Raw genomic sequence first — 22930 nt, 5'->3', positions numbered from 1 at the left:
CCACTCGGCCCCAGCCACCGCTCCCCATCTCCAGGTCGACGTTCGCCTTCCCCTATGCGTCGCCGTTCTGGACCCATCGAGCAGGAAAACTAACAGCCGCAGATCCCAAGGCACGAACTGCGTCACCGTCGCCATGCACAAGTCCTCGCTCCTGTCCAGCTAACTTCATTGAAATGTCAGTCGATAGTATCGTCGGCATGGCGCTTGTCTACACAGTAGCCGCTCTATCCGTCTTTTCTGCTCACCTGTGCCACAAACTCCGCAAAGTTCTGACGCCATTATCTGGCCTCTCTCTTAGAACGCTAACGCACAAAGTGTAACACCTCTCGCAGCCTGTACCACACGAGTCGTCATCGAAGGGATTGTGTATATCGTCGAATTCGTAGTGCTGCCCTCATGTTCCCATGACATGATACTCGGCTGGGACTTCCTTGCGAATAATAATGCCATGATTGACCGCTGTCGCGCTGAACATGAGCTGTCTGCACTTCCTGATGTTGACGCTGTCGAAGCCTCCCTGCCGTATTATAAACTGTCTGTTTCTGACGACACCACCGTAGCACCGCGCTCTTCTCTGCTGGTGACTCTATCGTGTGACGCTATTTCCGACGGTGATGTTCTATTTACGCTCTCTGCCCTGTTCATTCAATGCAAATCTTCTCCACTGCCCATTTCTCTCCTTACTCTCCACCATGGCGTCACGAAGACGCTCGTGTACAATACGCTAGAAGTCCTTTACCTTTATTCCTTGGTGAATGTATCGGTCACGTGCATCTGATCGACACCCGTCACATTTTTGACGCTTCGCCTAGTTTACTTTCTACGGACCTCAGCGCACTCATTTCTCACTCTGTTGTTGACCAGTCACTCCTTGACGCTTTCCACCGCACCATCGATGTCGCAAATTCTTCTTCAGAACGAAGCCAGTTGGTCAACCTGCTGCAAAAGTTTCGCACTTCATTTGACAGCCACACTTCTGGCCTCAGTCGCACATCGAGCATATTTCACAAGATTGACACAGGAAGCCATACGCCTCTCCCCGCAGGGGCGCCTGCACAAGTAGGCGTTTGGTGTATAGCGACACCACGGACCCAAGCTAACGGGGGGGTTTCGGCTCCCTCCCACGCCTAGCCGTGCGTGGCTTTGCCGTGTCCGGGGAAAAGGGGATCCTGGGGGTTGAGCTGACGCTGGGTGATTGGACCTTTAAGGCCCCCCGGCAGAGGCAACACACCCCTTTGGCCCCTGCTTCCATGGACGGCACCCCTGGGCTGACCCATCCAGGGGAAATCGGCAGTCGCCTTTTCCTGTCTCTCTCCTCCCACATCTTCGTCTTTTTCTCACGCTTTTCTCTTTCCTGTCCTCTCCTCACTTCTGTTGACTTCCGATATTCATGGCGGCAAGGGTTAGTCTTGTGTAGGTATCCCACCTTAGATAATTACATTGGGTTATAGTGACAGCGTACGGCTGGCGCCGGGAGGGCTTGTTTCAACAAGTCCAACCGCGTCCCCTTGTTGGGCTCCGTGGTGGGTGGTCGCCGCTGTTACCGAACACATTCATGCTTGTATGGCTTTACAAGCATCCGCCGACCTTGATCGGTCTCGTAAGAGAGGCCGCACCGAAGCAAGTTATCACTTCTCGGCAGAAACTAAAGTTACTTTCGCGAAGTACCACATTATCCACAGTGACAGCACACCTCTAAGAAAATGATCCCCATTTTTGGTGGCCAAGTGCCTAAAAGAAAAAATAGGACCCACATACAAAGCATCCAAAATGTCAAGCGGTGACCTCCTTTTAGAGCTAACCGAAAAAGACCAAGTGCCTAAGCTATCCCAACTAACCAGCATTGGAGAAACAGCTGTCACCGTTTCGGTCCATCGCTCTCTAAACACCAGCAGGGGAGTAATCTCTGAGGAAGACTTCTTAGGCCTTAGTGACGAAGAGCTTCTCGAAGGATTTCAAGACCAAAACGTCATAAAAGTCCAAAGAATTGTTATCTGTCGCAATAATCAGGAAGGGCCCACCAAACACATAATACTAACCTTTGGAACAAGTGAAATGCCCACCTCTCTTAAGGCTGGGTACTTAAAAATAAACGTCAGACCCTACATTCCCAACCCCAGACGCTGTTTCAAACGTCAAAGATTCGGACACGCCTCGCACTCATGCAGAGGCAAAGAAACATGCGCAAACGACCACAAATCGGAAAACTGCTCATCCTCGCCCCACTGTGTTAACTGTGACGGGGAACACCCAGCGTATTCCCGGTCACGCCCATGTTGAAAAAAAGAAAAAGAAGTGATCTCTCTGACCGTTAAAGAAAAAATATCATTCAGCGAAGCGCGAACATTGCTATCATATTTTTTCCACAGAAGTTACGCCGATGTGACGCAGTCGGGGGCAGCGTCACAAAGGCCTCGGGAGTCGACCGCTACCACACCCAGTGGTCCTGTGGTGACTCAAACCGCCCCTGTAAAAGAAGCAGCGCTAGCTGCTCTATGCACATCAAAGGGCCCGCAGACTCCGGTCTTTCTGGGCCCTAAACTCAAGAGAGTGCCAAGGCTTGAGATCCGTTTCTCAGCGCCTCACTCTCGATCTGCCAGCGCCTCAGACAAGGCAATGGAGATCGACCACAAAAGTCCGGTGTCATCGACACCGAAGAACAAGCGCTCTCTCGAGCGTACCAAACAGGACAAGGACAAAGTCCCAGTAACCACAATAAGTAAGCGATAACCGTAATGGTTATCGTATTTCTCTCCATTTCTATTTCTTAGTATTGTCACCTATCATCTTTTATACCGATTAATCCCCAGAAGTATATTTACTTAACTTTATTCCGCCATGGCTTTTATCGTACATTGGAACTGTAGAGGCTTAATTCATAACTTAGGTGACATAAAGGACATCATTAACAAATTCTCACCAGTAGCCTTTTGCCTCCAAGAGACAAATCTTGGTGCAAAACACGGCCATTTCCTAAAAGGCTTCAAAGTTGCCCGAAAGGACCGCGAACATTGCAACCGTCTTTTAGGAGGAGTAGCCATAGTCATGCAGGGCAGCACTCCTACGCGAGATGTCCAAATAAACACATCTTTCGAGGCCGTAGCCGTCACCATCCTATCATACAAAACCATCACCATCTGCTCACTGTATATCCCACCTCACACCCTTTTCACCACCAAAAACCTAGAAAATCTAGTGGAACAGTTGCCAAAACCATTTATGTTAGTTGGGGATTTCAATGCTCATTCAACCCTTTGGGGTAGCGACAAAACTGATGCAAGAGGGCAAGCCGTGGAAGATTTCATTTTATCAAATGACATCTGCCTTCTTAATTCCGGGGCTTTTACCTACTTATCACCAACCTCACGCACTTTTAGTTGCTTAGATCTCGCCATGTGTTCATCGTGTATTTTTAACGATTTTAAATGGGACGTCGTCAACACGTCTTATGTTAGTGATCATCAACCCGGCATCATAAAACTCATACCATCCTACACAACTTTAACAAGCAGGCCACGCCGGTGGAAACTACTGCTGGCGAACTGGCCAGTTTTCACAGAAAACGCTTAGCTCGATGAAGTTTTCTCATCGGAGATTTTTGTTGAGGAACTAAACGAAGAGTTCGTCAAAGTTTTAATCTTAGCAGCAGAAAAAGCAATACCGCAATTCTCTGCCATCGTACGCAAGAAACTCAACCCTTGGTGGACAAACGAGTGTACTGATGCCAAAAAACAACAAAATAAGGCCTGGGGAATTCTACGAAGATACCCCACCTACACCAACCTCATCAACTTCAAACAGGCAAAAGCCAGAGCTCGATTTATTCGAAGACAGGCAGAAAAGGATTCATGGCAAAAATACATATCATCAATTAACAGTTCAGTCACATCTAAACACATCTGGGACCAGGTGAAGAAGTTCAAGGGAGAGTACTCCTTCTACACAATACCACTGCTTACAAGTCCAGACACATAATCAACACTAGAAGAACCGGCCAACCTATTAGGAGAACACTTTTATAAGGTATCATGCTCAGCAAATTACACCAATACATTCCTGAAATATAAAGAAAATGCAGAAAGACAAAGATTGCCTACTAGCAGTACCTGAAATGAAAGTTATAACCTTGTGCTTACGCTGCACGAATTAAACAGGGTACTTTCTGCCGGTAAAAAAACGCCAACAGGGTCTGACCAGATACACTACGCAATGTTGGCACACCTATCCCAAGCATCCGCGAAGGCACTCCTCCAATTCTTCAACAAAATATGGGACTCTGGCATAATGCCTGAAGATTGGAAAAAAGCCATAGTTATACCATTCCTAAAACCTGGTAAACCCCCAACAACCCCAAGTAGCTACAGGCCCATTGCATTAACAAGTTGCCTTGCAAAAACTTATGAAAGCATCATAAATATTAGACTTACTTTCACTCTGGAATCGGAGCACCTAATAGACGCACACCAGTGCGAATACAAAAAGGGCTGTTCCACCACTGATCACATTGTTAGGCTGGAACAAGAAATACGGCAAGCATTTCTACACAAACAGTTCTGTCTCTCGGTCTTCTTTGACTTAGAGAAAGCATATGACACAACTTGGAGATACGAAATTCTCAGAGATCTAGCTAACTTAGGGATTCGCGGAAGAATGCTGAACAGCTTACACGATTTTTTATCGAATAGAACTTTTCAAGTACGTTTCGGTACAGTACTATCACGAATATTTGTCCAAGAAAATGGTGTACCACAGGGCTGCGTTTTGAGCACCACCCTGTTTATAGTGAAAATGAACTCCATCAACAGGGCTATACCCCGTACAGTCATGCACTCCATCTATGTTGACGATCTCCAAATTGCATGCCGAGCCTCCAGCCTATCATCCTGCGAAAGGCAACTCCAAATTACAATAAATCGGCTTATAAAATGGGCCGACCAAAATGGTTTTTGCTTTTCAGCCCAAAAAACCACGGCTGTTCTCTTGACGCAAAAAAGAGGATTGTTCCCTGAACCCCCGCTCAAACTATACAAAATCAACATGCTGGTAAAAGAAGAACACAAATTTCTAGGAATCACATTCGACCGAAAACTAAACTTTCTGCCACACATAAACGCACTGAAAATTAAGGCAAACAGAGCACTCAACGTGCTCAAAGTACTCTCCCATAAACACTGGGGTTCCGATCGACTCTGCCTTATACGTATTTACCGATCTCTTGTACGCAGCATTTTAGACTACGGATGCGTAGTCTACGACTCGGCGCCAAACTCATACATCCGCCGTCTTGACCCTGTACACAACCTCGGTCTCCGTCTGTCAAGTGGTGCTTACAGAACATCACCTGTGCAAAGTCTATACGTAAAATGCAATGAGCCCCCTCTATGTCATCAAAGAGCATTACTAACCTTGTCATATGTTTTAAGAATAAGGTCGTCACCTGAACGCATCTGCTACGAAATTGCCGCAACATGTGACTCACGCTCACACTACCTCAACAAACCGAACCTAATCAAACCACTTGTCCTACGTTTCGAGGAATACTGCCGCTTTTATACCATCCCTGATGGATCACTAGATGTCGCTATTAAACCACCAAGTCTGTCGCCATAGTTTGACCTGTCACAACTATGCGAATTTTCACTAAGCCGTTTTAACAAAAAAAGCACCCCACCAGAACACGTAATCCAAGAATTTTATACACTTCAGCACGAATATAGGGATTACGAAGAATTTTTACACAGATGGCTCAAAAACGGAAGACCACGTGATTATTGGAATCGCGACGACGAAAAGCGCAATTTCTGTGAAAGTACCTCGTAGTTTTTCCATTTTTTCAGCTAAAGCTTATGCCTTGAGTGAAGCAGTTCGGAAAATCATCGCTGAAAAATACAAGAAAGCATTCATATACACTGACTCACTGAGCACATTAAAAGCACTACATATAAAATTTGAATGTGAGCCAATAGTGGGCGACATTTTAAACATGGTATACTTAAACAGCCAGGCAGCCTGCATCCATTTCTGCTGGGTCCCAAGTCATGTTGGGATACCTGGAAACGAAAAAGCAGATAAGTATGCTTCCCAGGCAGCCCATAAAACAGTAACAAAAGTTAAAATTCCCCTTAAAGATATCTAGAGAACAATTCGCCTGGCTCTACTAGCAAAATGGCAAAAGCAATGGGACACCTGCACGAACAATAAGCTCCACCTGGTGAAACCCACACTCGGGGAAACGAAGACCTGCCGTCACCAGCAACGGTTTATTGAAGTTGTATTATGCCGACTTCGCATTGGACACACACACTTGACACACAACTTCTTACTCGCAAAGGAAGAAGAACCAACGTGTGAAAAATGCCAAGAAGCCTTAACACTTATGCACATCCTAATCACATGTCCTACCATTGAAACACAGAGACAAAAACATTTCAGCAAGCTATACAAACAACACGTACCTTTACACCCTGCTTTGTTCCTAGGAGATGACCCTCTAGTACCTCTGCCTGACTTGCTAAACTTTCTGAAAGAATGTAATCTGTCAAATAAGCTTTAAAATCTCATCTTTTCAATGTCCATTCCTGAAAGTCTTGCGTAGCCTTAGCTGCCTTTGCGCCATAAAAAACAAATTAACCTAACCTAACCATACGCCTCTACGGTAGCGTCCCTACCGAGTCTCACCGTCGGAGCGTCGTGTTATTGACGACCAGGTTGCTGACATGCTCCAGCGGGGTATTGTACCGCCTCCTAACAGTCCCTGGGTGTCAATGGTCGTTCTTGTTAAGAAGAAGGACGGCTCTATTCGGTTTTGTGTCGACTACCGACGCTTAAACAAGATCACCCATAACGACATTTACCCGTTACCGCGAATAGACGACACCCATGACTGTTTGCAGGGAGCAGAATACTTCTCTTCGCTGGATTTACGGTCTGGATACTGGCAAGTTCCTGTGGAAGCATCTGACCGACCGAAAACAACATTTGGCACAACTGATTGATTATACTAATTTACCGCTATGCCTTTCGGCCTTTGTAATGCTCCAGCCACTTTTGAAAGAATGATGGACACTATTTTACGAGGCCTCAAGTGGAACACATGTTTATGCTACCTCGATGACGTAGTTGTCTTTTCCTCCGATTTTGACGCCCATTTAAATCGTCTCGAGCACGTCCTCACACGCCTCATTGAAGCCGGACTTCAACTCAACCTCAAGAAGTGTCGTTTCGGTGCTTGGCAGCTCGTCATTCTTGGCCACGTCGTATTGCGGGACTGCATACTTCCACACCCCGCCAAGCTTCGAGCAGTCGCCGATTTTCCGAAGCCAAAGAACCTAAAGGAACTTAGAAGTTTTGTCGGTTTGTTGTCATACTTCAGACGCTTGATTCGAAATTTTGCTTCCATATGTGCACCTCTTACGGACCGAACCTTCTTGGCAGCGACAAGGACCTTTCCACCTGGTCACCAGCATGCGACGATGCGTTCACCAAATTACGCCACCTGCTAACTCACCACCCATCCTCCGCCACTACGATCCTGCCGTTCCCTCGGAGTTTCATACTGATGGCAGCGGTGTTGGACTTGGCGCTGTGCTCGTGCAACGAAAGGCACGGTTTGATGAATATGTCATCGCCTACGCAAGCCAAACTCTGACGAAAGCCGAGGCTAACTACTCCGTGACCGAGAAAGAGTGTTTAGCTATTATTTGGGCCCTTTGAAAATTTCGCCCCTACCTGTATGGTCACGCATTTGACGTTGTCACTGACCACCACGCCCTTTGTTGGCTATCCACACTTAAAGACCCTTCCGGACGACTTGCTCGCTGGGCGCTCAAACTTTAGGAGTACGACATCCGTGTTATTTACAGATCCTGTCGTAAGCACACGGACGCCGACGCCCTTTCTCGCTCACCCGTATCAAATGAAGGTGTTTGCCTCTCTTCCCTCGAGCCTGCACTCGCGTCATCCGCCTTGCGCAACATGACGGTGGAACAACAAAAGGATCCCTGAATCAGTGGCCTCATAAGCGTTCTTTCTGATCCACTCACTCCTCCGCCGTCTCGAGCTCTCCGCCGCCAGGCTAGCAACTTTTGCCTGAGGGATGATCTTCTTTATCGACGAAACCACCTTTCCGACGGTCGCAAGTGTCTCCTTGTGTTACCCCGCCATCTTCGAGCTGTTATCTGAGAAGCTTTTTACCCGCAGCGCCCCCACGCAGGCATCTTCAAGACATACGCTAAGCTACGACTAAGATTTTATTGGCGGGGCATGTATAACTACGTACAGAAATTCAATCGCTCGTGTGCTCAGTGCCAACGACGAAAGTTGCCTCCCGGGCAAGTCTACCCGTCACAACCTCTTGTCCTAGTCAACCATTTGATCACATCGGCATTGACATTTACGGACCACTACCATCAACTCTAGCTGGTAATCGCTGGATTATTGTTGCAATAGACCATCTGACATGCTATGCCGAAACAGCCGCGCTGCCAACTGCCACAGCCCGTGACGTTGGAATGTTTTTGTTGCAACGTTTCGTTTTGCCTCATGGTGCCTCTCACGAGCTCTTAAGTGACAGAGGCCGTACCTTCCTTTCTGACGCCTTGAAGGCGTTACTCAATGAATGCCGAATCGTGCACCACACATGTACAGCGTACCACCCTCAAACGAATGGCATGACAGAGCGCTTCAACCGTACTCTTGGCAATATGCTGTCGATGTATGTCGCCTCTGATCATTCGAATTGGGACCAAGTTCTCCAGTTGGTCACCTACGCGTATAATACTGCTGTACAAGCTACTACTGGGTTGTCGCCGTACTTTCTCCTATACGGATGAGAACCTTCCTATACAGTAGACACTATTCTTCCATATAAACCTGATCAGTCCGAAAGTACAACTCTGTCCGAAGCTGCCCGACATGCTGAAGAATGCCGCCAGCCTGCTTGCTCTTTTTCTACCGAGGACCAGTGGCAGCAGCAATCCCGCCAGCCTGGGGACCGTTCGGCTCCAGACTTTCCATCTGGTTCATTGGTAAGGCTTCAGGCACCTGCTACTGCACCTGGCCGCTCCGCAAAACTTCTTCCGAAATACCTCGGGCCATACCGCGTTGTAGAGCAAACGTCACTCGTGAACTATATCGTGGAGCCCATCATCCCATCCACAGACCTACGCTACCGCGGCCACGACACTGTCCAAGTCTCTCGCCTCAAGCCATACTATGACCCATTGGTTGTTTCTTCTCCCTAATCCGCCAGGATGGCGCTTTTTTCTGCGGAGGGCGATTGTAGTGAACAAGAGGGGCCTCAGCAGCATTTCTCGGCGTCTCAGGGTCATTGCATTCGGTATAAGCTCATGCTTGCTGCGCTTGACGGGACGCTGCTGACTGCTTCGCCTTCTGCGTTCTGCTCTGCAAATAAACTCCGTTACAATATATATGAGATCTAACAGACAATAATGCCAAGGAATGTATAGGGGATGTTATTAGAACCAATGTAATGTAAATAATAAATAAGAAGAAAGAAAAGTGGGTGAAAAAATAACTTGCCGTGAGCAGGAACCGAACCTACGACCTTTAATAACGCGTTTGATGCTCTCGAACGTGTTATTCAAAGGTCATAGGATCGATTCCTGCTCACGACAAGTTATTTTTTCACCCACTTTTCTTTCTTCCTATTCACATTATATTGATTCTAATCACTTCCTTTATACATTCCTTGGCGTTATTGTCTGTTAGCTCTCATTAATATTGTGTCAAAACACGGAAAAACGAGCCCTTGGGTACCGTATTTACTCGTGTAATCCTCGCACTTTTATAATTCTCGCACCTCCCACATCGCCCAAGAAAAAATAGATTTTTTTTTCCTCCAGTAATTATCGCACCCCTGAAAACTGCCGCAATAATGTCGTCTGCTCGTTCCAGCCATTGATAATGATAGCGTGCACCATCTGGCGCCATCTCTTAAGCATCAAGCGTACTATTGCACGGAGATCCAATTTAATCCAAGCCAAGCCGAAGTGGCCAGTGCGAGTTGCGGCGTGTTTTGTGTGTTGTGTCGGTAATCTTGGCACGTTATGGGGCGATACTGAAGCCACATGGCTACTTCAAGTTGCAAGTGATAGATCATGCGCTAAACAACGGCAACAGGGCTGCCGGTAGGCCCTTTGGAGCCTACGAGTTTTGTGTTTGCTACTGGTGACGGCAGCTGAAAGCCACCAAGACGCGTTAGGTCTGCCGTGTGCCTAAAACTGGGATTGATGGTAAACTCTATTTCTTCAAAAGGGAACTGCGGACGATTCTGTTAAATAGCCATCAGCCCAATACTGACGTCCTACGCTTACTTTTTGAGGGCTTTTGTTGAGCACCGACCGCTACCGCAACGCCCACAAGCTTCGCGTATGGTATTCTAATTCTCGACTATTTGCTTCCACTTTTTGTCTCTGCTTTTATTGTTGAGGTAAGTTCGAAATAATACATCTTAAAGCTTGCTGTAAGGTGCTTTTGTGAGAATTCTTATTTGCGACCACTTCGTTTTCTTTTTCGCTCTCTGCGTTTTCGTAGAAACTTTTCCCCGCGTAATTCTCGCACCCCCCATCTTTGCATCAGTTTCTTGAAATTAAAGCATGGAAATTCACACATTTATATTGAACGGTATTTTTACCCACCTTCAAATATATCGAACGCCACGTGAGAGACGCCCTTAGGCACTCGTCTTTCCGCGATCTCCGCGGCAGCGCGGCTTTGAGCGCGAGTTGGAAGGCGTGTTTTTCATGCCTCTTTTGCACGCCTCCGCCAAAACCCGGAACGCATGAAAGAGGGTAAGGGCGAGAGGGCTCGGAATGCACAGTCTCTAACTTGCAGAACGGCTTTCCTTTTTTCGTTCTTTCTCTCTTTCATGCTTTCTCCTCCGCGTACCCGTCAAGTCAGCTCGGAGAGCAGGAACGAAGGAGCGATGCCTCCTCCTTTCGCCTTCTCTTCTATTTTTGTTGCTGTTTTGCAAGTTTTGGTCAGCCAATCACAGAATATGCCTTTTGCTGTTGCCCTCGAAGATGGCGAGTGCTTTGTTGCTTTGGTTGTCCCTTCGCCTATGTACCACCGCTTGTGCAGCATTCCTCTTTTGCGTGCGTCGTGTGCGAAGCTGCTGCGGACTCTGTCTTGTTCTCATGTAGCTATAGCCAGCGTCAAGAAGCGCAACACCCTTGACTTTGCGACGAAGTTGAAGGCGATTCAGGGTGTTGAAGCAAGCGAGAAACGTTCGATTGTCGCGGACGACTTCGGGATACCACGGAGCACGCTGAGTACCTTGTTGAAAAACAAGGTAGACATCAAGGCGAAGGCGGCGGAGCAGGGAATATCGGAAGCCTGTCGTGTGCGCGCTCCTCCCCATAAAAATGTAGCAAAGGCATTCTATGCCTGGTTCTTAGAAGTGCGTGCTAAGAACATTCCGGTAAATGGCCCCATGCTGATGGCCAAGGCCAAATGGTTCGCCGCTGCAGTCGGTGAAGACAGCTTCGCCAACAATACCGGGTGGTTTCACCGATTTAAACAGCAGTAGAACATTGTTGGGAAAACCATTTCTGGCAATAGCAAAGATGTGAGCAGCCACGACATTCAGCATTGGATGACAAAGGAGTGGCCGGAAAACACTGCAAAGTTTCCTCCCGCGGAGATGTTCAACGCTGACGAGACCAGTCTCTTTTGGCACATGTTGCCGATCAAGACTCGACGTTCGCAGTAGCACGTGTCACGGAGGCAAAATGAGTTAAGTTCGCATGTGCGTTCTGCTGTCAGCCAACATGGATGGGTCTCGAATGCTCCAGCCCTTTGTGATCGATAAAGCAAGGGCACCGCACTGTTTCAAGAACTGTAAGTAGCTCCCCGTCCGCTACGTTTCAAACAAGAATGCGTGGATGACGGGTCAGCTGTTTACGGAATGGCTGCAAGCATGGGACGTCGAGCTGGGCAAATCGGGGCGTTGTGCTTGCCTTCTTGTGGACAACTGCTGGGCCCGCCACACCACCTGCGAGCTCAAAAACATCGAGCGAAAGCTTTTGCCGGGCACCACTACGACGAAGCTGCAACCACTTGACCAGGGCATCATCAAGGCCTTCAAAGTGGGCTACAGGAGGCGACTTCTTGATAGGCTGCTGATCAACCTCCACATGGGCACTGAGCTGAAGGTTGACATTCTTGGTGCCATACAGATGATGAGGGGTGCCTGGCGAGACGTTAAGACGAACACAGTGGTGAACTGCTTTGGCAAGGCAGGTTTCGAGATGGCAGAACTTGCGGAAACGAGTGAAGACGGCGACGACGAGTGCATAGACGACGCGTTTCTTGAGTTGTCATTCCTCTTTTCGGCCGCAGTTCCACGCGAAGTGTCTGTGGCCGATTTCGTCGAAGCGGACTGCAATGTCTAGGCCGTTGCGAGCCTCGCTGATGAGGACATCGTAGCTGCAGTCGCAGGGACCCAGGATGCTCAGGCAGACAGCTCAAGTGACGAGGAGAATCATCGGGACGTGGCGCTAGCTATACGCACATACTCCGCCGCTTAAGTGGGGGTAGCATTCGGCGTCATTCGCCATTGTATCGGCGACATGGAAGGAACCGGGCTGTCGCACCTAGACAGCCTTGAGAAGATCAAGACTTGGCGTCTTCACCTTCATTTCAAAAACAAAGAAGCAGGCCAAGATACGCGATATTTTTTTTTTCATGCAAATAAGTCATTTTTTACGGCGTGTATGTGGAAGCAGTTGTCATTCTTAAATGCGCTGATTGTAGGTGATGATTCGCTACAGGTAAGCTCTCGGAGCGTCTAGTTTTTGTATCGAATTTTCCACATATCGAACTAATTTGCGATCCCCTTCGAGTTTGATATATTCGTGTTCAACTGTATATCTGTGGCACGAACGTTGGTTGCTGCTATTATCTAAGCTCTCTAATGACTCTTCCGCTGACTTAGTGTCAAGCTACTCATAAAACTTGGTAGACTCAAACATGTTGGGCGTGAACATATGGCACTATTTGTTTTGTATTCAGTCTCAGTGTGTACATTTGAGAAAAATGCACACTAAAATCAATTGAATGTGGTAGAAAAAAAAAGAGTACAATGGTCCTCATGAATTACGTTGCAGGCTGGTGCTTCGCAAGTGATGTTCACCAACCCCCTGGAAATTGTCAAGATTCGTCTGCAAGTTGCGGGAGAGATTGCATCTACGGCGAAAGTGCGGGCGTGGCATGTCATCAAGGATCTTGGGATCAGAGGATTATACAAGGCAAGCTTCATCAGCATTTATTGACTTTTACGCTTGTAGACCGGTCCACTATTTCACTCTGTCATTCAAGGCATGGTTGGTGAGCGTGGCTTGAAAGAGCCGATCAAAATAGACTCTGAGCTTGGTAAAACGAATCTGTATGCAATGAAATATTGGCTGCAGCAAAGTATATGAAATTACCCTTGCAATAGATAGAGTGCTAGGAACATACCTTTATAACGATTTTTTGGATACAACAAACTTATCTTTGAGTAAGATTCAACTTTGTTATAATGAGGTTTGAGTGTGCTGTCACATGCTCCAAGCTTGTTTACTGTAAAACATAACAGGTCACATATGCGTAGGGGTGAAGAAATTATTGCATTTAGTTTTCTAAGATATCTGTTCTGGCTCATAGCGTAAAGTCACTATAATTGCAGCTGATTTTGATGTGGGCTTTCAAGTAGCATGCACCATGACTTTGTCGAAGCCATTTGAAATTCAAGAGATGCGAGTCGTAATGGTGATCCATTGAATTCAAAGCAAGTGGAAAGGAGCTTCCTTGGTCCTCTAGGAAATTCATTTTTCAAGAAAAAAAGAAATTGTTTACCTCTTTTGGCAGGGACTGTTTGAACACCCTATCACTGTACACTTATGCTGGTAATAGTAGCCTGACCCAGCAACTAGTACTAAGCTGTCACAAAAGCTTAACACTGCTAGAACTTCTATACTACAAACAGGACTAGTACTGCTATGCTACATACATCACGAATGCCTTTTTGTGTCTGGAGTCGACACGTCAAATTCTACGTGCGAAAATTGTGCACCTCAAGAGTAGCACTACAGACCCATAAATATTTGCGCACTCATTATTTCGGAGACTATGGCCACGAGTGTTGTCACTATTTCAGGTGTCTTCCTCACTTTCGATGATGGGGTTTCTTCGCCTTCAGAATATCTCTTGCAATGAAGTGCCTATTTTAGGTTTTCTCTGGTAAAATGGAGGCAGAAATTCTGGCCACTGACTGTTTCTTCCCTCTCTCTCTTTCTCCAGGGATCCCGGGCATGCTTCCTTCGAGACATCCCCTTTTCTGCCATATATTTCCCGACATATGCGCACTGCAAATTAAAGTTTGCAGACGAGATGGGCCACAATGGGGCCGGGTCTCTGCTACTGTCTGCTGTGATTGCAGGTGCTCGGTTGCCTCCTGTTCCTGCTTTCGTCACAGCACTGAGCTGCATGCACTTTTGCTGTACCCAAACTGGGGCACCAGTTTGTCTCGCTCAATTTTCTCGCCAAACTACACCTATGCTATCGCCTGCCACCCTTGTCACAACTTGAACTGAATTAGTAATAACAGAACTTAACATTACTAGGGTCAAAGCTTAGGCAAGTGGTTATTAGGTAGTTCACATTGGTGTTTTAACACAGTGCATGAAACATTGCTGCTTGGAAAAAAAAAGGCACAGAAAAGAAAGGGGCACGTTACAGTTACCTTTAGGCTGCCTTTCATAAATTTTCAGTAGTGCTTAGGGTGCACGTGAGATAAATAAGGTTCAGTTGAATGCGTTACTTGTCCAAGCATTGGCGAGGCAATGAAACAGTTTAACTAAACCACAAACTACGTTGCTGCTATAGCAAGTCAAACGTGCTCCTCTAGACTCAATGCGGCATCCTTTGATCGCCAAGACTAAGACTGATCGAGGTCATATCTGGCCCTCTGACAAAAAAAGGTATCAGATATAACGAAATGCTTGGCCTGGTAGAGCGAGCATTCAGGTAAGGGAACCTGCGGGTGCCACCATGACCGAGCTCAAAGCTGCCACCCAGTACTAGGAACAAGGTATGTCTAAATGCATGTGCCCGGGAAGAGCAGAATGCCACCCTGCTTTTTGGCTTCTGGCTTGTTACTGCGACATGCATGGTCGCGGAAAAGGCTACCATCACCATATCCTGTATGTGCATCCAACGCAAGATCATTGAAAGGTTTTTGATTTTTTTTAAGGTATTTTCGACAAAATCAAAAGTGTGACACTGATCGTCTTTTGTGTGTTTTTTTTCTTGTTTACATTAAGTCGTCACTTCAGCCAATTTGAACTGGCCATGGTTAGTTTTTGCTGGCACATAATGGTACTACATAACACTGCTTGGTAATGAACGGACCAGCGAAGTTGAGTTGGTAGAATCGAGTGTGCCGTGATTTCAGGGCCAATACATTTAGTTCTCTGGGGACATTACCAGGCTCCAGTGTTGGCCTGTCAGTGCCCAGCTGTGCTGACACTGTAGTTGGCTCTCGGCAGGTGTGCCAGCCGCGTATTTAGTGACGCCTGCGGATGTGATCAAGACGAGGCTACAGGTGGCTGCACGCCAGGGTCAGACCACTTACTCGGGTGTCCTGGATGCCTGCCGCAAGATTTGGAAAGAGGAAGGAGGACAGGCTTTCTGGAAAGGAGGACCTGGTACGCACAGCCTTCATCACTTTCTGGTGTCTTGACTTGCGCAAGCTTACAAAGTGTGCCCACAGAGTAAACCGCACTAGGAAAAGTCTGTGAACTAATGGCACATGCCAGCATTGAGGTACATTAACACAAAGCATAAGTTACCTCACTGGGTTAACCAAGGTAGTGTTCAAAGTTTTAAAATGTTGTATCAGTTCAGGGTCTCACTCTCATCGGCAAGCAGGCCACAGTCACGAAATTTAGTCCTGCAAGCTCCAAAAGCTCAAAAAATGGCTGTGCTTGGTGACAAAGTTTGTAGTAAAGGTTTGTACAACAATCTGTGATACTGCTATACATAATGTGTTGTAGTGCAACATCATGCAGCACTGCAGCGTCATTCTGCAGAGATAAAATATGCATAGCTGAGAGCGTGTAACACGCTTTTTGTGTTTCACGGAAATGTTACCTAAGTCACTACATTGGAATGTAAAACTAAGGTCTGAAGATACTACCATTAAAAGCCCACTTTTATGGTGATATCATTCTACTTCATGGTAACAGGCTCGCATGAAAATGGATTGCTCCTATGGATGTTGCCTGGAAGAAAATAAAACACAGCATGCCGTAAAAGTTACAAAGTAGAATTGTATCAATTAGGTTTCACTGTAAGCTATTTATGCCACACAGCTTTATATTATAATTTTCCTCAATAAATTGTTATCATTTGCTGCTCCTAAAGTAATGAAAGTACCCTACAGGGATCTTTAGGAAAGATTATCAAGGGGCTTGCATCGGTTGGGTCAAGTTGTGAAATGGGTGTTGATATTACACCACCATATCAACAGATTTGGGTACCCACTATGACTGATGCTTACATCAACATTGTGTTGAACATTTTTTGCTCTGTCCAGTGCCTCTTTTATCAGTCGTGCTCAAGAACACCCTTCAGTATTCATGCACCATTGTCAGCCACAGCTCTCAATGTTTCTCTTTATCTCAAGGTTGTTCACATAAGTGGCAGCTTCAGCAGACAGTGCAAGAAAAGTTGTGAACTTTGCAGACTTCTGTACAGTGCTCCCAGAATGAAACACATCTTAAGATTAAGCATTACAACTGGTGTGTGTAATTGCTCAAGATAGCCATTCCGTATTGCCATGAATCTAACCACTCAAAGCAATATTGTCTCGAATGCAAGTGTTCAAGCCAATATGACATGTACTAAAGATTACTGCAGAAACAAAAGTGCATGCATCACTCTGCCTTAAGTGTTTTATTCTGAAAGTGCTGTACATCCTGTCATGATAGAACATACTTAACATTCGTGCCTTCATGTTCTGATGCAGCTCGAGTCTTCAGATCAGCCCCCCAGTTTGGCTTCACGCTGTTAACATATGAAATACTCCAGAGGCTGTTCTACATTGACTTTGGAGGGAGGTGAGTCCCACCAGAAAGACTGTGAAACCTTAAATTGCTGCGCAGTTGCTATGCGGGCAAAACTAATAGATGCCTATACCTTTGAACTCGACAGGAGGCCAACGGGATCGCAAGTCAAGGTGCCTGTACAGACAGGAGAGATGAAGTCTTCCAACCCCGACCACATTGGTGGCTACCGTGTCGCCTTGGCCACGTTCAGTGGCATGGAGACGAAATTTGGACTTGTTTTGCCCCGGTACAATGTCGCCGCCTAGAGGGCGTCGACCAGAGTAGCGAATGGACCGTTTGACTTGGCACAAAGCATGTACACACACTTGTGATGTAGTGTGTGTAGAATTTGCTCAGTCATGCAGTGGTAAAGTAGGCGAGTAATTCTCCTATCTGCCCCTCCGCCCCTGGTTTTAGCATGTACAATTAATGCCTCATTGTTTCAAAGATGTTTTCTTTTTTTAGCAACTCTTGTCTCAACCAACCTGCGTGCTTTTGAACTGAGTGTTTTGAGACTGGACTGTGCAGAGCGTGGAAAACAAAAACCAGTGGTGCTGCAAAGTTTTTAACTGCCAGTACGGGAGTGTTCTGTTTTTGGTGTGTTGTAGGGGGTGGTGTTTGAATGTGACTATGGTACAGGCATGCGCTTTTTCTGTGTTCATTAGCCATGGGCCCTAACGAGACGATCTGTGCATTGAGTGCAGGGCTGTTGTGTTCATTGTTTAGAGTGAAGTGGTGAGGTTTGGTGGGGTTAGGAATGTTGTTTCCTATTTTATGAGCACCTATGCGTCGCCAATGCAGTTGTTCACTATTGCACACTATTGCCATGTTTTGGAAGCTCCGAATTTTAGCAGATTTGTGCAAAGCTACGCCACTGGCTGACTAGCTGCCAGGTGGAGATTTTAAGTGTTGGGACTCATCTTGGAAAGACTGTTATAGCGAAGTTTTTAAGAAAAAATAGCAGTGCAAGTCTGTACTCAAAGCCTTGTGCCACCATGTCGTCAAACCACCCCAGGGAAAGTACCTTTTGTCTGTTATGTATTAGTTTGCCTTGCGAAATACGATGGAAAGAATTACTTTCTCTTATGCTTTAGCCGTCCTAGTCACACTAGTTCTTAACATATTGTGCCTGACAGTGGCACAAACTGTATCTATCCTTACTTTTGCCTAGATTGTGTACAGTTATTTTAAATTCTCTTTTCTGTTCGAATGCAGCGATAGCACGCCAGTTTCATCTGTACAGACGCATTAAAAGTTGAACGTTATACTTTCACCTCTGTGCTTACTGTGTTTTTTGTGCGTCATTTTACGGAATGTTCTTGTTTTACTTAGAAGCCACCAAGAAATAAGGAAAAAAGTTCTTGTTCTGGAGTAGAATAAATTGTGTTTAGCACTGGCTTTTGTGTAGGGCACTCACTGCACAGTCGCGAGACTTGTTGTGGATGTAAAAGCCTTTGTTCGGTGGCCTCCAAAGTTTGCCACTGGCATGTCTGTAGAGTTAGTTTCTCTCAAAATCACATTGCACCGAAATTGAGTGTGTGATCATACAGATGCCAGAAGCAGCCACTCTACAAGTCTGTTCACGGCACAGATGCAAAAGCAAGTACGAGTCTGCTTTTACAGCAGTACATTAAAGTGTATGCAATTTCATCCTGATGATGACTGCTTCTGAGTGATAGAAAATTGCCTTGAAGACTCGTACTTTCAATACATTATACAAGTGTCTTAATAAATCTGATATAGTTACTGTATATAACTCTGGTGCTAAAATTGTTCAGCTACTACGGGAACAATAGTAATAGTACAAGGATTTCTCAACTCCATGCTTGCGACTTCAGGCTTTCTTCATGTTTTGTTACAGTTTACCTCATTCTTTAGATTAAAATTTAGAAGCTCTGGCACTCGTCTGGACCAAAAAAGATTTCATTGCAGAAACATTGCTGAAAGCTGGAAGAATGAAGTTTCGGCAAATCGGTGCAAGATGGCAGATGATCATGCACGTGCTGGCTGATGATAATGACCCTGGAAATATTTTCCCTTTGAACTGCCATGACTGCTACCTCCATATATGCAACATGAGAGTTTCTTCTAGTAATTGCTGTGCGTATATTATAGCTACTTCCGAGAATACCTGTAACCAATGTCGCATTGCCCAAGGTTTGTTGGTGCCTATAACTATGTTACAGTGTTTCTGGTGCAGTGCCAAGCACGCTGTCCTATCGCAAGTAGCCTGTGTGCTCATCTCTTTGCACAAAATATTCTGAATACTGGTTACACGCACATCAGAATGTGGCCAAGTGATGAGAGGTACTCTCATATTTTGATGTCGGCCCCTACAAAGGTTACTGTATAAGTGTTTAATACCGCATGGTGGCTGTTGGTGGCAGTTCACTTGTGATGCAGTGAATGACTTTGATCAAATTATTGCAAGAAAACTTAGTTTTAATTACTTATCCCTAGGGCCTAACGCAAAATATTTTCAGTGTTGTGTGGCAATCATGTTGGGCGTTCTTTTTTATTTGGTTCCCAAGTTTCATTGAAGTTCCTAAGGAAAGCAGCCAAAATGCTCGCACACTATTCTTTATACAAACTCACAGTGCATGCCTGAGAGCGCTGCGATAAGACCAGTGCAGTTTTGCTTTCATAACGGCCCATTAAAGGACCACTAACACCAAATTTCAAACTCGAGATGTGGCGTTCATTCAAATGCTTGATACGCAGAGTTTCTTTAACGAAGTATGAATCGCGTTAGTTGCGAGCACAAGCAGCGTCCAAGGCCAGCGCCGCCTCTATTAACGCGATAGCGTTAGAGAGCTCGTGTCGCAGAAATTCCGCCGTCGTCGTCGGCACCATTGGTTGTGAGCAAAAAATCGAGAAACTCATAAAAATAATAAAATTTTTGGTCCTGTTGAGTATCAAACCCGGGCCGTTCGCGTGGCAAGCAGGTGTCCTACCACGAAGCCACGATGTTACTTGCTGCTGCTTCTAAAAAAAAAAAAAAAAAACGCTACATAAATGTCATTTGTGAAAGCAGTCTCCTTAACGCATTTTGTTTGACAAGTGTCATACGAAAACGAGCCAATTCAGCGATTTGTAGGCGCATTTGGGAGGACATCAAACTACGTCGTAAAAAGGCCGGGATAGTGCAGCCATCGCCGCTAAATAGACACAGGATCTTTCGAACAGCTCTAAAAATGGACAGCTATGTCCATCTAGCGGAAAACATATCGTGCCTTTCCAGAGACGTGGCGGTTTGGGGTAGTTGGTATGACATGACAACAGTTATAGCGCCAAAACAGAACGACGACAAAAGGATACACGAAGGAGACCGTCTCCTTCGGCGTTGCTTCCAAGCGATCAGGCGAGCAGAATTCTGCTCTCGCTTTTCTGTTTAGTGCTGTCGGGCTGGTTTCTAAGCCGAATGGCGCATGTCTGATATATTTATTTGACAGTTGAGATAGCCACAAGCAGAAAACAGCGCCAGACCGTCGAGTTTAAACGGCGTTCTGCCGGAAATAAAACAAGCGTATTATACAACATACGGCATATGTAAACTTGTTTTATCTGGCCCACTGAGCGTTGAGTCGTGCACTTCAGGACTAACAATGTTTCTATGCGTCGATCCATCTGACCACCACCACTTAATCCCATCTGATGCCACCGCGTGAAGTGAATGATACAATAGGGAGGTAGTCTTTTTTTTTTTTTTTTTTGTAAACGATTGCGTGTAAAGGAAAGCTGCCTTGTCCACAAAACTTGTGCGCGGCCATGTTCACCTACGCCTCTGAGATGTTATAAACGATACTCTCGTGGTGAACAATCAATGCCGAGATGCCTCTGTTCAACTTAATTTGTGCAAAAGACAGGGTTCTCAGTTACGAACAAAGCAGCGAACTACTCAAAGCTTAGCTTTATTTAGCCAGCCGATGCGGTAAGCGTTTCTCTCACTGAATGCCGTGTCTAAGTAACATCGGAATTTATGCCTTGCTAGAGAGGTATCAAATGTCTTCAGTTTTTACTCGTTGTTTATTTCACCTAACACTAACGCACAGTTTGAGTTTTTCCGCTTGCCTGTGTCGGCCTAAAATGAAGGTGTCTGTTCAACATCGATAATTGCCAGGCGTTCATGTGCCAAACACAATATCATTTTGAGGTACGCTGTAGTGTGCTTATCAAGATTGCGACCGCTTGGGGTTCTACAATGCGCACATATATCTTGTTTCACGGGTGTTCTTTATATATTTCACTTGCCTCGAAGTGCGGCCGCCATGGTCGGAAATCTCTTGCGCTATCAAGCACAGGAGCGCGACACCAAACCTTCTCTGCTGCCGCGGTAATTTGCTTGATCAACGTCCCCGTGTACACATGCCACAGACAGGGTGTACAAATGATGCCAGAAAAAAAAAAAAAGTTTACACAGCTATCACTTAAGTCTGCTTTTGTTTTCGTTGCTTTACTGCAGATGTTAGCAGTGTAGTATCGTCGCAGCACGGACTTATCAATGGTGACATATCAGCCAGCACTACTAGCATTAGCCCAAAACACAGCATGCATTCATAAAATGAGGATGAGGAAGCTGCCATCATGGCACAGTGCTGTCCCTTCGATACTATACATGCATAGATGCAGTCTGCATTGAAGGGCTTCTCTCCGTTTTTTAGTGCTTATGTTCGGGTAGCCTTCGTACGAAGTTATTTTTCTAAACCACAGTGCAGTATTAATGACGTTATAGCTTTTCGAGCTGTTCACTCCAAAATGAAGCACGGCAGCAGCGCAGCGCGTGCTCTCAGAGTGGTACACTGCGGCCGGTCGTCTGGGTGCGAGCAGCTGAGTTGTGTCGCGACTATCCGCCAGGTGCTCTTTTTCGACGTGCCACCTATACAACGCTGGTCTCCCATAGCGCGTTCGAAGGCCCAAAGGCACGAAAAATTAACAGCGTACGAAAAATTTAACTACATACGTAGGTATTGACGAGGAGTTTAGACTTCTGAAGTGATTCCGTGAAGACGTTTAACAACGCACTGTGGAAACGAGCTTGAGTCCTTTTAATAACGAGGAGCATGGTCAGATCTGTATTTACAGATCCAAACAATTACAGTAATAGTGCGACCACACACTCCATGGTTTAGCGTCTTTTAGCCAATAAAGCGCCATTACAAGTTTACTAAATAATTAAAAAGTGTGTGCTTGGGGAAAGTACGTGCCAACGAAGAACCATTCAATTCAGTAGCCGCTAAAGTCAAGCGAGACTTCGTTATTTCGATAATGTCAAAAATGTTACACACTATAACCCCTGAAAATTCAGGAAACTTATCCATGCATTCCAAGCTGTACACTGACACACGAATAATGGAATAGATACAGAATGAAATAAACGAATCGATCGGTCTATTGGCGCGAAGGGCATTGAAAGTTTGATTAGGCGAACATCGGATCGTTCACCACACGGTGCAGTTGAGTGTTGTCGCCATGCGAGATGAACGTGGGCAGGAGAAGGCTACCGCAAACTGGGGGGCCGTTTCGACTGCGGGGGTGTCGCAACGGTGGGGGTTTGCAGACGTGCACATGTACAGGCAGCCGTCGGCGAACACCTGGTGCTCGCCGGCGTTGTCCGCGCGATTCTCCTGGCTGCCTTCGACGAAAGCCTGAACCGCGGCGCCCATTGCGAACACGTCTGCCAGCTGCGACGCGTAGCCCTGCTTCGACGAGTGGCTTAGTCGAAGGCAATTGCGCAGCTGCCTCAAGTGCTCCGCCGTATTCCCGTCTCTCTGCTCTGGCAGCTGGAGCAGACCGGTGAGTCCGAGGCTATGCGTGAGTGCGCG

At 46.2% G+C, this 22930-nt stretch overlaps 1 protein-coding gene across 2 annotated transcripts in view; it reads left to right on the top strand.

Moving 5' to 3' along the window:
- The window catches only part of aralar1 (calcium-binding mitochondrial carrier protein aralar1), a 48934-nt gene extending 30553 nt beyond the window's left edge, over positions 1–18381 (top strand). For both annotated transcript variants that reach the window (XM_037423556.2, XM_075891731.1), the window contains 5 exons: positions 13128–13268; positions 14302–14440; positions 15549–15707; positions 17030–17120; positions 17215–18381. In XM_037423556.2, the coding sequence (XP_037279453.2) occupies positions 13128–13268; positions 14302–14440; positions 15549–15707; positions 17030–17120; positions 17215–17374 (690 nt within the window). In that variant the 3' untranslated portion in view covers positions 17375–18381. The remainder of the gene's footprint in view (positions 1–13127; positions 13269–14301; positions 14441–15548; positions 15708–17029; positions 17121–17214) is intronic.
- The last annotated feature ends 4549 nt before the right edge of the window (positions 18382–22930 follow it).

Source organism: Rhipicephalus microplus, chromosome 4 (assembly GCF_043290135.1).
Source record: "Rhipicephalus microplus isolate Deutch F79 chromosome 4, USDA_Rmic, whole genome shotgun sequence".
NCBI classification, from domain to species: domain Eukaryota; kingdom Metazoa; phylum Arthropoda; class Arachnida; order Ixodida; family Ixodidae; genus Rhipicephalus; species Rhipicephalus microplus.
The sequence above is the reverse complement of the archived record's forward strand: the minus strand, read 5'-3'. Positions and strand labels throughout refer to the sequence as shown.